This window comes from Momordica charantia, assembly GCF_013281855.1.
Source record: "Momordica charantia cultivar OHB3-1 chromosome 6 unlocalized genomic scaffold, Mcharantia_2.0 BLBB01000006.1, whole genome shotgun sequence".
Lineage (NCBI taxonomy): Eukaryota > Viridiplantae > Streptophyta > Magnoliopsida > Cucurbitales > Cucurbitaceae > Momordica > Momordica charantia.
Genome location: NW_028275164.1, coordinates 14,043,666 through 14,060,145, shown reverse-complemented (window position 1 = coordinate 14,060,145; position 16,480 = coordinate 14,043,666). Strand labels below are relative to the sequence as shown.

Here is a 16,480-nt window from a genome sequence, read left to right as displayed (position 1 = left end):
ACTAGAGCAAATTTTAGGAGTATTCTTTCTCGAAATCTAGCCTAAATTAAATTATTATATTATAAAATTCAATGTCAATGATGTTACTAATTTGAAGGAACTTTTTTTTTTTTTTTTGGAAGAGATTTGAAGGAACTTTTATTACTAGTAGAACGATTCAAAATTGAAAATTAAGATCTTCTTATCTTCTATCTCGGAAAATTGCACGAGATCCAACAATTCAAATCAATATTAATTGCACAAGACCCCATACAAACTATTCTGACTGTTACAAGACAAACTTTGAACTAAAGCATAACTTGAAAGTTCGTTTTCTCATTTTGGTTTTTGATTTTTAATTTTTTAAAAACAGTATTATTTGATAACCAATTGAATTTTCCGTGTTATGATTTTCAAAAACCATTTTGAAATTTTAGATAAATTGAAAAAAAATAGTTTTCAAAAATAGATTTCTTTTCAAAATCTGTTTTTTTTTCTTCTCATACTCGACATTTTTTTTCTTTCTCATTTGTATCCGTAAAAGATTTCTTTCTCACTCTAAAATTGGTTTGTTTCTATTATTTTTCTCCTTCTAAAAATTTTATGTTTTGCAATATTTATTATTATTTATCTCTAAATTTTTCTGTATTTTTTATTTATTTAGTTTTTCTAATAGATTAGTTTCATTTTTCTCTCTAAAAACTGAATATTTTTCCTAACTTTTCTCCGCATAAAATTTCGCATTTCATAACTTTTCATATTTATTTATTTTCTCTAAAAATTATATTTTGAATCTTGTTTTATCTCAAACTGTAATTTTTCTATTTCTTTCTAATTTTTTTCTTTAACATGACTTTATTTTTTCTCTAAAATTTTTCTCTTTCTTATCTTTAACTTTTCTTTCACGTAGAATCGAGCCCAAAAATAGGGAATGCATATCCCAACCCCATCCCCGATTCTATTTTTTATACTTTAAATTTAAAAATAATTAAAAACAATTATAAAACTGATAATTTTTCTCAAGAACATCTCTTGAACTGAATAACGAGTGGAGATGAAGACTAAAAATTTTCACAAGCATGAAAATGGGAGGAGAATCTTCATTCGCACTCACATCATTTTCATCTCTACTTTGCATACAATTTTCTCTCTAACATGTATTTTCAATTTTGTAACTTTTTAAAAAAGAAAAAACTAAAAATGGTTAGCTAACATGTTTCGTTTTCTGTTTTTTAAAAACAAAAAATAAAAAATGGTTATCAAACGTTTTTATTTTTTAAAAACAAAAAACTAAAAACCAAAAACACAAAACATAAATGGTTATCAAACGCTGATTGAGTTTTCATTCATGCTTTCTTCAGAGTACAGAGATCTGTTTATATAAGCTAGAGATCTTAACAAACTGACTCAAGTTTCTAACAACACCTTAACTACACTGATTAACAGAAAATGTGAAACAGAAAATGTGGAACAGAAAATTACACTTCAGTGGTTAATCTTAACATTAAAGGCTATTCGGATGTTGATTGGGCATGTTGCTTAGGCGATACATTGGTGCTTATTGCATGTTTTATGGAACTTCTATTATCTCGTGATCCTCCAAGAAACAAATTGGTTGTTGATCGCTCTAGTGTTGGGAGTGAGTATCAAACTATGGCTCAAGCGACAGCTGAAATTGCTTTGTTGTAGCATCTGTTCATTGAACTCGACCTGCCCCACTCCCTTCCTGTCGTTCTTTGGAGTGACAACATGAGTGTGATATCTCTAGCATATGGTATTTCACTCCAGACATAGTTAGGAATAACTTTGAGGTCTTGGGTTCAAAAGCCACATGGGACGCAACCTCTATCAAGCAATGACTCCTTGCATATATATAAATATGGAGACAATGCGCATACCTGTCAGGTATAGGGACGTAAAGGCCAAAGGACCGCCGACGAAAAAATGACAAGAAAAGCTCACCCGTAACTTAAATCACGTAGTATAGAAAGTACAAAAATGACAAAAGAAAAAAAGAACATGGGGATTAACGATACCTCCCTGGTAAAATGCCACTTCAAGGGTCATCTTCGTTTTCGGATAATTATGGTTGTTAATTTAGTTCTTCTATATCAAAACCTGACACCATAGACTTTTAATATTCCAATACATGAGAGGATCAAGACTCATTTACCCTTACAAAATAACCAAGAGTGATTTACAAAATAACCAAAAAATCTCTTCTTACAATATTATATTTACAGAGACAAGATCCCAACTTAAATATGAAATTTAACCTAATTAAACACCATAATATAATATTTAAAACAACAGAATCTAAAATTAATGAGATATTATATACAGAAAAAAGGCTCATGTCTTTTGATTTAAAGGAATATTAAAAGACAACACATGTAAACATATAAATCCAATGGCTACCCATTTATGTAGTCCTTTGTTTCAATGGATATGATGGTGCTACCATTTATAAGCTCGTCATCCCCAACCCCTACGGAAAATGATAAAGAAGATCTAATTGACGAATTGTCTTCAATAATTTCTGAACAATCTCGAGACTTTCTCATTTCTTCTAGTTCCAAATATACTTGTTTCATTGTCGGTCTCTCTTTCCCATTTGTTGTTAAAACATTTCGTAGCAAGTGCTGTGACATTCTTAATGATATCCATCTTTTCTTCTTTGGCTTACTACAGTATCTAGAATTTCAACGAGCTGACAGATTTTGGCAAAAGTGACGGGTAGCTTTTCAGTTAAAACCTCAACCACCAAGACTCGAAAGCTATATACGTAACTTTTTTCAGTATACTGACTTGATCTAAAGTACTCAGATCAATATATCTAAAAGTTCCAAACACTTTTGTAGTCAAAGTGAGATTGATCACATGACACAAATGATCTTGATGTTCCAAAATCAGAAACTTTTGCACTATAATTTTCATCCAAAGTATGTTTAAAGAATTGATATCTCTATGAAAAATAGGAATTGAAATTGCAGAATGCATATATGATTCGAAAACGAGTTTCCCATGAAAGAGAAGGTGATTCTCTAGGATCTTTCTTGTGAATATGGTGTGAAAGTGTTCCATTAGAAACAAATTCATAAACTAGCAAAGGAAACTCAGTTTCTAAACAACATCCCAAAAGCCTGACAATGTTTCTATGGTTAATTTGAGAGAGGATAATAACTTCGTTAATAAACTGTTCGATCCAGTTTGTCTCAATTTTCTTTGATCTTTTGATTGCAACAATGGTGTTATCATGCATTCCTTTATAAACTGTGTCAAACCCTCATTGACCAAGAAATCTGCTTTCGTTGTAGTTATCTGTTGCTTGTTCAAGTTCTTCTTGTGTAAATATATTTACTCTCTCCCTATCTCCAAGTAGCTTCTGCTCCAACAAAAAACCTCCATTTTGCTTGAAAAACTTTTTCTTATAAAGCTTGCGCCTTCTTTTCTTTGTTAGTAGTTGATGTCGTCCTTTGCATCCACAAAGGAAACAACACAGTAATATTATTACACCACCTTAGCTTCAATGAGAAAAAAAAAATATTTAATCTACTTCAATTCATCTTAGCTAATCATGTTGGGAAAAAATAATATAGATCAATCAATCCTCCTGTAAGTTCTTTAAACAGGAACTATTTGATTTTCCCTTTCCACAGGTTAACATAAGATACGTAAGTACCAATAACAAAGGAATGAGAGATAGGGATAGAAAAGCTTAACACGACAGGGATTATACTGGTTCGCTCCTATCTTGGGACTACGTCCAGTCTTCTGTAAAAAAGCAGGTTCAACTATAATTTGAAATATTACAATGGAGATCTCACTCAAGATATTACTCTCTTGTTTCTAAGTACCTTAACAATGGTTACCTAGGATTACAGAATTGGAAATACCCTCGCTAAACCCACGAGATACAAACTCTTTTTTCATACACTGTCCACAACCACTCAATTCTCCCTTATTTGGATTCTGTACCAATGAAACCTTAACAAAAAGGTTCTATTTCTAAGAGGTCAAATATCTCAATCCTTGTAGGAAAACAATATTGTAATCCTTATAAGACAATAATATCCTACTCCTTGTAAGAATTGGTAGTAGTGTTTGAAAATTCTTTTCCTCGTAGGACACGGGTCATCTGTTTGGCTCCATTATCCCAACAAATCAATATATAAAATTAATATATAACAAAATTTATATTAGTTCATATTTATTGATAAGTAGATAATGGAACTCGGATTGAAAAAGAAGACAGGAAAGCTGACAAATATAAGCCAAGAACACAGTAACAACAACACACACGAAGAAAGAGAAAAGAGAGATACCTATTCCAATCAAGATGAATGGGTAAATAACTTTGAGAATGGCCTCAACACGATTGTAACCAGAAGAACTCCAGTTCTTAGAGTATAGAAATGTGGAAATTATCTGATCATTAGAACCCAAGGGAACCAAAATAGAGCCGAACATGTACAAGGACAACCTCCAAGAATGAACAAAGTAGCGTTGGAAAAGTAATCAGAGTGAGGGTCGGATCTGAGTGTGATCAACGAGGAACATGAGGATTTGTATCTATCAGGAACATCGTCAGTAATAGAACAGCTGGCCTCGTTTCCCAAATATTGATATTGGCCGATGGATTGGCGAGGGAAGAGGAAGAGGAAGAGGAAGAGGAAGAAGAAGAAGATGAGAGATAGAGCATAGGAAGGAGAAGGGGCTTCCATTATTATTCTTTTGCAAATTTTACTTCATATGCCGTTTTCTTTATACTAGAGCGCCATGTTTTGTTTCCTTGTTGAAATTAAACACTAATATCTACCAAATGTAATGTGGCATAAATTAAAACAAAATTATCTTTTTTTCTTTGCTTTGCTTTTCTTTTCATTATTATTATTATTATTAAACATGCAAAATTATCTTACATATTATTGCTATGATTATAAATTTATCATTAATCATGTATTTAGGCCAACCAAAAAGTTTTGGAAATTATTAAACAGCTAGAATGGGGGACTAGAAATTATTAAATAATGAGATGGAGACGGGGACTAAAAATTTTTACAAGCACGAGAATGGGGAGCATCCTCACTTGCACCCATACCACTGTCATCTTTACTCTACATAAAATTTTCTCTCTAATATGTATTTTCAATTGTCTAACTTTTTAAAAAGAAAACTAAAAATGATTACGAAACATGTTTGGCTTTCTGTTTTTTAAAAACAAAAAACAAAAATAGTTATCAACCATAGAAAACCAAAAATCAAAAAAAAAAAAATTGTATTAAAGTTATCAATTTTCTTTTACTCTATTTCTTCTTCGGGAGAATATTAATACATAAAATAATAATAATAATAAATAAAGGCCCGAGTCATGAATTGATGTCTTTTTTTGGTTAGATATTGGTCCATTTTAACCCATGGTAGAGTTGATTGTTGACTTTTCTATATTTTAGTTTTTTGTTGTAATTAATTTTAGATGAAGATAAATAAATATTATTTAATTGAGCATGACAAAGACAACTTGAATTAAAACTAAAATTTGTTAGAGAAAGTAATTGATAAGAAAACAATTGCCAATTGGATCTAACAACCCTTATGGTTATGCAAACCCTTAGATCACAAATGCTAAAACCACCAAATCAAGATGATTTCAACCCAAGGAAGAAGTTCGAACGAATTTACCTTGATGATCAAGATCAAGAGTACAAAAAACTTGTTTCTAAACTCAAGATTCGAACCACTCCACAAGATAGCTTGATCAAGGCTACTTGAATGACTCTAGCATGCAAATCTAAGACTCAAGAATTGCAAAGAAAAATAAGCTCTAGGCTTTTGAAGCAAAATAGCAACTTTCATTCAATCATATAAAATCTGTATTTCAAAGGAAACAAGCTAGGCTATTTATAGCCTCCAAAACAACCCTAAAAGTAACCTAAAGATATTTGAAAGGTTGTAACTCCGAATTACATGATGACCATAACATCCACTAGCTAAAATATAACTTAAAACACATAAATGAAATGTTTAAAACTGAAAATATAATAAAAAGAGGTTTAAATCCAAGAATTGAAGTCTTGGTCACCCTTCAAAGTCTTTATAACCTCTCAATTGTAAGTGAAGCTTCACTTGAAGTAGTTTGAAGTGTAGTTCCATTAATTGATGGATGACTTGCAATAAATGAAGCTTGAGATGCACTTAAGTTCATTTAATGCAACTTGAGTTCCTTGAATTGAACTTGGCTTTATTGAATGCAACTTGAGTTAAACTCCACTTCAACTTCAACTTCTTTAAATGAACTTAGAGTTCATTTAATGCAACGCCTCCCTTAAGCTCTACTTGGAAGATATTGACTTGAAAAGTTCCATCTCCCTCTTGATCATCCCTAGCCGAGCTCACCAAGTATTGAACATGAGAAAGTAAAGCTTGTTGTAGCTTCTTGGCTCTTGATCTCGTTATGGGTTCTCGAGGCATGACAATGATGCTTCCTTGGTTCACATCAGTAATTAAATATTATTATAAAATAAGAATAAGGAAAGAACATGAACAACAAGCTAACTTATAACATGAGCGTAGCTCAATAATAATTGATACCTACTCATTTTCTTGAAATTCGAGGTTCAAACTCTTATATCTCCAATTTTTTGTACTTAAAAAAAAATTTAACGTGAACTACAAGAAAATGAGGTTGTTTCGACCACCTTTTATCGAAGGTTATTAAAAATCTTTGAAAAGTAATACATTTGTCGACAAATATGTGAAGACTTTGAAAAATATTTGATGTTATATCAGAGGTTTAGAGTAAACCTTTGAAAATTATGCACTTTTTTTTTAAGATTATTAAAAACCTTTGAAAAAGGTCCATCTTTATTGGAGGTATTTTAATGATATTCACTATTTTTTATAAAGGTTAAAACATTATATTGAAAAATATATGATATTTTATAGAAGGTTTTTAGAAAACCTTCGAAAATTATGCACTTTTTTCGAAGGTTATTATTTTTTTATTTTTTATTTTTGAGTCATTTTGAAGGTTATTAAAACCTTAAAAAAAAATACATATTTATCAACAAATTTCATAAAGCTTTGAAAATTGTGTTATCTTTTATTAAAAGGTATCTTGAAAACCTTCCAAAAACAATCTATTTATCAACAAATATTTGAAACCTTCGGAAAATACATAATCTTTTATTGAAGATTTTAAGAAACTTTCGAAAAAGCTAGGAAATTATTAACTTCCCAAGGTTGCCAGAAAAATATTAACTTGTTTTTATCTAAAATGACTAGAAAACCTTTGAATTAGGTTAAAAAACTTTTACTTTTAATCCAAGGTTATTAAAGGCCTCTGAAGAAAAGGTATAAAGCTTTCATCGAAGGCTATTAAAACCGTCGAAAAAATATATAATACAATATTATTGTTAAAAGAAATATCATTTACTTTACTTTCTTAAAAAAATAATAAATAACTTTACCTTTCTAAAAAACAACGTGAGCTACTGCGAGGTTTAACTAGAAGATCGTTCGTCTCAAAGTCTTATGCTACAAGGTTTAACAGGAGGAACGTGAGCTGCTTCCGGTGGCTGATTTCTTCTCCGTTCTTTTCATCTCGCGCCGAGAACCAAAGGTACTAATCCGTAATCCTATTCGTGAAGTTCTTTACTGCTAACTTAGAGCAAAAAGAAATTTATGAGCGAGTTCTTTACTCAAATCTTGTAGAACAAAAAGAAATTGTTAGTAGAGAATTCGCTGATCTGACGGTTTTGTGAATGTTATTGTTAGTAGGCGCTCTTCGTTTCCGAATATTAACATTGTGAATGTGGATTACCTTCTTCTTCGTTTAATTTTTGGCCCAACATCTGCAAATTTAATGATACATTAATTGCTACGCGCCTACATTGTTTGATTTTCCTGCTTCTCTCAGATCTCTAGCCGAGTAAGTTTCTCATTATGATTTCAATATGTTTAATTGGATTTTTTGGATTAATCAATGTCGTTTTGAATGGATTTGTTGCTAAATTTCTTGTTGAGTCTGCCTGTGCAATCTTCGCATTTCTTTTTGGGGTTATTTCACTTGGAATTTTGGGATCTTATGGTGTGTTAGACGTAAATATATCGTTGTTTAAAGTGTTATGAAATTTGGGGATCTGATAATAATAGAATAAGGAAGGATTGTTTTTCTACCTTGCGTGTGAGAGGGAAGTGGCATCATGATTAATTATTTTCTTCTAAGTTTTCCGTGACGAATTTGAGCTTAGACCAACTTGTTGACATAAGTTAGCCGCAAGTTATGCGTTTTCTTTACTCGCCTCCCTTGCATCTATTTCTGAAGTAAATTAGCTTTTCATGAGGACTTCTTGTAGTGTGCCTTAACTATCTAGGGGCTCCAAAAAGTTGAAAAACGTCTTCATCAGTGATCTTTTACATTCAAATAATTCAGTCTAATTCAATGAAGTATCAGTTGATTTTTTTCTTATTCTTTGCCACTGAGTTCTGAAACAATCCATTTAAATGGGTTATGATTCTTGCTTCATATGCCTTTGAAATTGACCCGGTTTTAAATTATTGTTGCTTCATATTCGTCTCGCTGATGCTCCATAATCGAACAAAAACACTAATAGAATTTTGGATTTTCATGACACTCATGAACAGTAAAATAGTGTTCAAATTAAAAAAATAACGTCACGAAAGGAAAGAAATGCGTTCTTGGGGAAAAAAACGGAGATTTCTGAAATTTTGATATTTTGTGACAATTTTTAAATGTCACGAAAAGTTTGCCAAACTAGTGTAGGTCGTGACGTTTTTTAAACGTCACCAAAGAGTGAGATGCGTTTTTGCCGGGAAATGACGGAATGTTCCGGATTTTTTACTTTTCGTGACATTTTTTCTAATCGTCACAAAAAAATTGGAAGTAAGTACCTTTTTCGAGACATTTATTAAACGTCACGAAATATAGAGACACGTTTTTTGCGAGAAAAAAATATTCGACTTTTTTGTGATGTTGTTTAAACGTCACGAAAAGCTTCTTCTTGTGACGTTTTTATAAATGTCACGAAAGAATAGTGAGGAAGTAGACGGGAAAATCATATTTCTATCTTTTTCGTGACGTCTAAAAAACATCACAAAAAGTTGGAAATATAACCTTATCGTGACGTTTAAGACACGTCCTGAAAATGTGAGGCATTTTGTGTATATATCTTAATGACGTTTAAAAAACGTCACGAACGGGTGTGTTTATAATGATTTGTCACATTTTTTTAAAACGTCATGAAATGGTCAGCAATGGTTTTTAGTAAGAAAATGTATTTATATTTGTGCACACGAGTTTTTTCCTACGGGCACGAACGGGAGAGGGCATCCTCACTGCCGCCCCACATCATTACCATCTATACTCTATATAAAATTCTCTGTCTCTAACATATATTTTCAATTATTTTTATAAAAAAATTTGTATAAAAGATTATATTTTAAATTTTTTATAAAAAGTTAATTAACTTTTTAAAAATATAAAACGAAAAATAGTTATTAAACATATACAAATTATGATTTTAAAAACCGAAAAACCACAAGCAATCATTATCAAACGGACCCTTAAATTTATAGATTTTAGAACATAGATTTAAGTCAAAACATTATTTAAATATTAACTCCCAACCAATTGCAAATTTTATTTTTTACTTTTTTTTATTTTATCTATATATTTTATAAAAATGTTCATACATTTCTTTTCTTCAAACAAAAAAGATTTAATTAATGCCCACACTTTCAATAAAAACGATTGCAATTTGAAATTACAAATCTTGGAAGAATGAAAATTTTTTCAAATTTAATTACAAAGCATAGAGAAAGAATAGAGAAAAGGGGAAATTAACTTTCAATTTTTAAATTAATTTGTTGGAATTTAAACTAACCAAACATAAAACCATAAAATTTAGACAGTAGAAATTTTAGCCAGATTGTGCACTCGATTAAAAACAGATAATATTTATTTATTTATTTATATTACTTTAGAAAAAAAAAACATTTGGATCAATTTCCATCCTTTTTTATTATTTTTTTACCTTAAATCTTCTTACCCTTTTCTCCTTTGCCCTAATTTTTCTTTTCCCCTTTGTCCATTGTGTTTGCCGTCCCTCTCTCCCTTGTGAAGACCACTCCGCTTGATCGATCCCCACCATGAAAGCCGCTAAAAGGTGACCGTGAACAGCGCTGCTGTATCCAGAACGTCGTTGAGGTACTGTCGTAGCAACTCAACCCGTCGCCGCTGAACGGTGTCGTCTCTGCCACTGTTGTATCCCGAAGCTAGTTGAGGTACTGTCGCAGCTGCTGAACGCCGTCGTCGTTGGCCACCCCTGCCGGCCGCTGTAGGTTATTTTATCTTCTTTTTTTCCTTCTGAATTTAAATACTCACAGTCAGTCGGTTATCTCAGCAACTTTATTCTTGTTCTGATTTCCATTGCTGTTTAATGTCTACCTTTATGAACATTTACAAATGCATTATAATGGTTGCAGGTTTCTGTCTCATGCCCAAACCGATCAGGGAGGAGAGTGAGGAGGTTTGTCTATCAAAGTACTACTACTCTCACTTCCATTTTAATTACTGATGATGTGGTTTAGTATTAGTGATAATAATATTTAATTTTTTGGTACGCTTGTTATGTTCAATATTTTTCTAAGAAAAGGATATTGAGTCGTGTTTGTCACTTGAAACATTTTATTTCCGTATCTGATGGTTCTTCCCGTATCAAAAGTGTCTACTATTGTTTGGTTCTTTGTTGGTGTTAAATTAGTCAGTTAAATCAGAAATTTGATCTGAAATTTTGTTGTTATAAAATGATCACTAGGTAAGTAGATTAGAGCTGAACATATATGTTATTAATATAAAAGTAAGAGAAAGTTATATTTTAGAGAATTTAGATTTAGACTTCCTCCTTATAATATGTTAATTGTCTAGTTAGTTCATATGCGAGAATATATAGAATGATAATATTAATTTTGTATTGATCATTTATTGTTCTTGTGGGTATTAGTGGTACGAAGGAGGGAGGCGATATAGGAATGACTTCTAAATACTCAATATCTTTCATGTAAGAAGTTTATTTAACTTCCGGTGTTGCAATGCAAGAGAGAACAATTGTTTATTATTGTGTTGTTGGACAAGATGACTCTAATCTCGCCATTTCATGTATGTAATAGTATTAATATAATAGTTATTATTTATGCTGTAAAATAAGATCGTTTTGTTGGTTTCATGATAATTATGTTGGGATAAACACTTAAATTCATGGACCAATTATTCCCTCTTGTGTGAACCTAGTAGGAAATAGCAAGTAAAAATAATAATCCAAACAAGCACAGGACACAAGCAATTTTAACGTGGAAAAACCCCCTCAATGTGAGGAGTAAAAAACCACGGACCGAAGTCAAAATCTCCACTATAATCAATAATGGGTACACCAAGTTCTCCCTAGCAACAACTAGAGGCATACAATAATAATATCTCGAGACAATAAATCTCGGTAAACAAAGGGAATAAATCGGGAAAGAAAATTAGAAAGATCTCACTTAGAAAGTGGCACCAACTACCCACTGTATCTGACTGTAGGCAGCTCCAAAAGAAATCTCCAGCGTCCAGATTGAAGACCCTCGTGTTACGAACACGCTGTCAAAATTTCATCTCGATCGGACCACGGATCGACCTCCGGTCGTGCAAAAAACGTCACTGTACGGAATTGAATTTCTTTTCCTTTTTCTTTTCTGTTTTCTCTCCTCGATCTGCGTGCAACTTTTTTTCCCTCTCTCTCCTTGTGTCATACGGCTAGGTTAATAATATATATATATATATATATATATATAGATATAAAAAAACCTAAAACATTAATGGCCCATGTGGGCCTAAAGTTGGGCTTTTCACACAATGTGAAAAATACCCAACAAATCTCCCCTTTTTCACTGTGTGAAAGAAATTGTCATCCCAACAACGGAACGACAAAACTCAAGTTTTTCTCTTGGTAGATTCTTTGTCAACATATCGGATCCATTATGATCAGTATGTATCTTCTCAAGTTCAAACAGTCCATCATTGAGAGCATCTCTCATCCAGTGGTACCTCACATCAATATGTTTCGTTCTCGAATGAAATGTTGAATTCTTACCAAGATGAATAGCACTTTGATTATCATAGAATATCACATACTGCTGTTGTTTGAAGCCGAGCTCCTGTATAAATCGCTTCATCCACAACATCTCCTTGCACGCCTCTGCTACTGCAATATATTCTGCCTCAGTCATAGAAAGTGCAACACACTTCTGTAGTGCCATGACACTGCACCACCTGCAAATGTCATCAAATATCTGGAAGTAAACTTTCGGTTATCTAAATCTCCTACCATATCTGAATCAGTGTAACCGGCAAGCACTGGCTTTCCACTTCCAAAAGTGAGCTTCAAATTGGAAGTACCCCGCAAGTATCTCATAATCCATTTTACTGCCTCCCAATGTTATTTTCCTGGATTTGACATAAACCGACTAACAACACCAACAACAATAGGCAATATCCGGTCTAGTACATACCATGACATACATCAAACTTCCAACTGCTGAAGCATATGGAACTCTGCTCATCTCTTCCTTCTCTTTCTCTGTAGAAGGACTCTGCTTGCTACTCAGTTTAAAATGATTGGATAGAGGAGAACTTACTACTTTAGCCTTGCTCATGTTGAATCTTTCAAGTAGTTTCTCTATGTAATGCTCCTGAGACATATACAATTTCTTGGATGCTCTGTCTCGTGCTATATGGATTCCAAGAATCTTCTTCGCTGGCCCCAAATCCTTCATGGCAAAGGATTTGTTCAACTGTTTCTTCAACGTATCAATTCTTGAAATATTTCTGCCACAATCAAAATGTCATCAACATAAAGCAACAGTATAATAAAGTCATTATCAGAAAACTTCTGCACAAATACACAATGATCAGAAGTAGTCTTCTTGAAAGCCTTGCTCCCCCATAACTGACTCAAACTTCTTGTACCACTGCCTCGGTGCCTGTTTCAACCCATAAAGACTTTTATTCAACTTGCATACAAGATTCTCCTTACCTTTCTCCTCAAATCCCTCTGGCTGTTCCATATAAATCTCTTTATCTAAATCACCATGCAAAAATGCAGTCTTGACATCCATCTGCTCAACCTCCAAGTCAAGGCTCGCTGCCAAACCCATAACTACACGTATAGAAAACATCTTCACAACAGGAGCAAAGATTTCATCAAAGTCAACACCTTTCTTCTGACTGAACCCTTTGACAACTAGTCTCGCTTTGTAACGCGGTCGTGAGGTGTGTTGTAACGCCCCGCGTTACTCAGTTTAGCTTGCCTCGAGTTCCGGAAATTTTTATAACAAAATAGATTTTTATTTATTGACTTATTGATTTATTTCATTGTTATTTTTAATTGATTCATCAGTGATCTTATTTAATTTAAGTGTGTCATCTCGACTAGTGTGTATTGTTACAGTTTTAGTGGTGAGTTAGTAGCGTGTAGTTATTTATCAAGTTACATTTAGTATGGATTTCCATTATGCGACACTTGTTTTGGATCTTTGGGCCAATTACGAAACTCTATTATTGGTTTGTGTTAACAAGGAAGGGTTGGGTAAGTGGGCCTTAAACATAAGGAAAAGAACCCAAGCCCAAAGGAGTTAAGAGTTTGAAACAAGAAAAGGGAACCCTAGCCACTTGTTCTAGTTCCTCTTCTCCTTTTCCCCTTTTCCTCTCTTGTTGAAGCCATCGGCCACCCCTCTCCACTCGGCTCTCCCTCTCCGACGCAGCAGCACCGATGGCGGTCATCTCCGGCGGACACAGCGGCAGCAGCGGCGGCGGCAGCAGGCGCAGCGTCGAACAGCAGCGGCGCGTGACGGGCGGCGGCGGCGGTGTGCGACGATCAGCGGCGGCGCGTGACGTTCGGGCAGCTGCAGGCGACATCGATACACGCGGGGCTGTGTTCGCGGCGTCCTTTCTCCGATTCAACAAGCCTAACGACCTCGAACAACTTGGATCCGTGAAACCCGGTAACTTTTCTTTGACCCACCTTTGTTCGAAGTTAGATTTGGAGTACCCACACCCAAATGAAATCGATTTAGAATACCCACACCTAAGCGGGGTTGTTTTGTAGCAAGGGACATTGAAACGAAGCCGTTGGAGATAGTATTGGACGTTTTTCGCTGCTGCAAAAACGTGGACAGCAGCGTATTGGTGGTGTTCGGCGATTATCTACATCCGTTTGAAACCCGATTTACGCTACCCACGTCTTGGCAAGCTAGATCTAATTTACCCACACCTTTACGAAGTCGTTTTGCGGTAACGAGCCCCTTTGAACCCTCTTAAAGATGTTTTTTTTAAGGCTGAATGGTACATTAAATTGCTGTTTTTTTTTCTGTTTTATGCTTAGGTGTGAGGCCGACGCAAACTTTAACACGTGGTTGTGTAAGTAGCACCAGGGGGCGAGTGCGTGCGTTTTTAGCGTTAACGGAATGTTCTTGATGCTGTTTTTTTTGTTTTTGTTTGTTTTTCTTGTTAAAATAATTTAAATGAGCATGTAAGGATTGTTGGTTTGATTTGTGAATTCTAGCGATCTTGTTGCCGAATTTCTATTATTGAACACTCTTGAGGAAATATGCTTCCTGTTCTTGTTGTTGTAGGTGACTAGTAGATTCTAAACTGTTGTAGTTAGAAGTAATTGGCTCATGACGTTTTGCAAATGGGATGTAGATGAAATGCTAGCTTGGTTATACCGATAATTTAATTCATATTGTCTGGTTGTGAGCTGTTGGATGAATTTTGTTTATTACGTGGAAAAGCATGTTTGTAAACGGTGCAGTGATTTTAGAATGTGAGAGGTTTACTTGTAGGTGGTCATGGAAGGGTTAGTGAAGTGGTGAAGGGTGCAGGGTAAAGGGACGGGATGATAGTCCGTTAACCATGGGTGCTCTGACCTGAAAGATGCATATAAATCGCTTGGAGGTTCAAAGCCTTGAGTAGTGGCCTTGGGGATAAATGACAAGGCCAGGCATCAAATTTCTGTAAACATGTATTGTGGTCTTGGGGATAAATGTCAAGGACCAATACGCTGGGAAGTCATCGGTACCTTGGGAATAAACGGCAAGGACCGGTGCTCAGTTCAGGCCTTGGGGATAAACGGCAAGGCCGAACATCAAGTTTCTGGAGAGGAGTATTGAGGCCTTGGGGATAAATGTCAAGGGTCAATACGACTCGAGGAGTTAGGCTTGAGGGATTAAAGAAGAGTGGAGCTTGCGAAGTAGTGGTGTTTGGCCTTGGGAATAAATGGCAAGGTCGGACATCAAGTACTGGAGAAGAAGGAGGTACGGTGACTTGGGAATAAATGTCAAGAGCCGTCATGCCTCGAGGAGTTAAGCGGGGAGTGATAAAGGGGGGTGTTGAGGAAGTTTTAGTACTATGAAACAAGGGCTAGTGATTCATGGGTTGAGGTATTGGTAGTTTCGACGCTTAGTTGTTGTATGTAGATGTCAAGTTATTTGTTCGCTATCTCTCTCTGCTTATTTGGTTGCCTTGCTCTTGTTTTGTTCTAAATGTCAAGATAATTGTTCGCCATCTCTCACTGCTTATTTGATTGCCTCATTATTGTTAGTTCTTATGTTGTGGCTGTGAGCATAATTTATTTTGTGCTAGTTAGGAAGTGCTACTTACGGAGTACCTTATGTACTCACCCCCCTTTGTACCTTTATATGTTTCAGGTGTGAACGGGGTCGACCGCGGTGATGACGTGGAGAGGGCTTGACCGAGGAAGGATCACTAGTTTAGTTAGTGAGGATATGGGGGAAGGGTAGTCGGGTACGAGTAGCCTTGAGACATATGTTATTGCTAGGTGTGAACCGCGGAGGAAAATTTTGTATTCTTTAGAACTACTTTAATTGTTATGGATGTTGTTGGTAAACGCGTCGTTGTTGTCATTGGAGTTTAGGTGCACGGTTGTTTTTACTATTTAATAATTTTTGCCACTGAGGCGAATTTGAGATCTTGTTGTTTTCTTTTAAATTGCCCATGGAGGGCGGAGTTCTGATAGTTTATGACATTTTTATTTCTGATAGAACGTATGGAAGTCGAAGCTTTATTTCATCTAAAATATTTTCCAGGAGGTTGCTTATCTCGTGTTTAGAGTTAAGGTTAGCCAGAAGAATTAATTAGTGTTGCCTATGATGTTTATATGAAATCTTGGGGCGTTACATGTGTTCTTCTTGTTTCACTCGATAAACCCACTTATTTTTCAGTGCGGTTTTTCCTTTAGGCAACTTGACAAGGTCAAAAGTGTGGTTTTCATGCAATGACTTCATTTCATCTTTCATTGCATCAATCCACTCTCTTTTGTGTTAATCTTCCATGGCCTCCTCATAACTCTCAGGTTCTCCCCCATCAGTCAATAACACATACTCATCAACTGAATAACGTGTGGAAGAACGCCGATTTCTGGTAGAT

At 34.5% G+C, this 16,480-nt stretch overlaps 1 protein-coding gene and 1 pseudogene across 1 annotated transcript; one reads left to right on the top strand and one right to left on the bottom strand.

The window, feature by feature from the left end:
- Positions 1-1,316: 1,316 nt before the first annotated feature.
- Positions 1,317-4,449, bottom strand: LOC111019891 (wall-associated receptor kinase 3-like; annotated as a pseudogene).
- A 9,291-nt stretch (positions 4,450-13,740) lies between these two features.
- Positions 13,741-16,179, top strand: LOC148210738 (uncharacterized). Its single transcript, XM_088125925.1, has 4 exons — positions 13,741-14,037; positions 14,142-14,326; positions 14,418-14,452; positions 15,742-16,179. Exons 1-3 carry the CDS (start codon positions 13,806-13,808, stop codon positions 14,421-14,423), a joined length of 423 nt encoding a protein of 140 aa, XP_087982051.1. The 5' UTR covers positions 13,741-13,805; the 3' UTR covers positions 14,424-14,452; positions 15,742-16,179.
- The last annotated feature ends 301 nt before the right edge of the window (positions 16,180-16,480 follow it).

Excerpts from the sequence above, each read along its gene's own strand:
- LOC148210738 (XM_088125925.1), top strand. The coding sequence starts at position 13,806 with ATGGCGGTCATCTCCGGCGGACACAGCGGCAGCAGCGGCGGCGGCAGC. Across the intron at positions 14,038-14,141 it reads ACTTGGATCCGTGAAACCCG|CAAGGGACATTGAAACGAAG; the intron begins GTAACTTTTCTT and ends GTTGTTTTGTAG.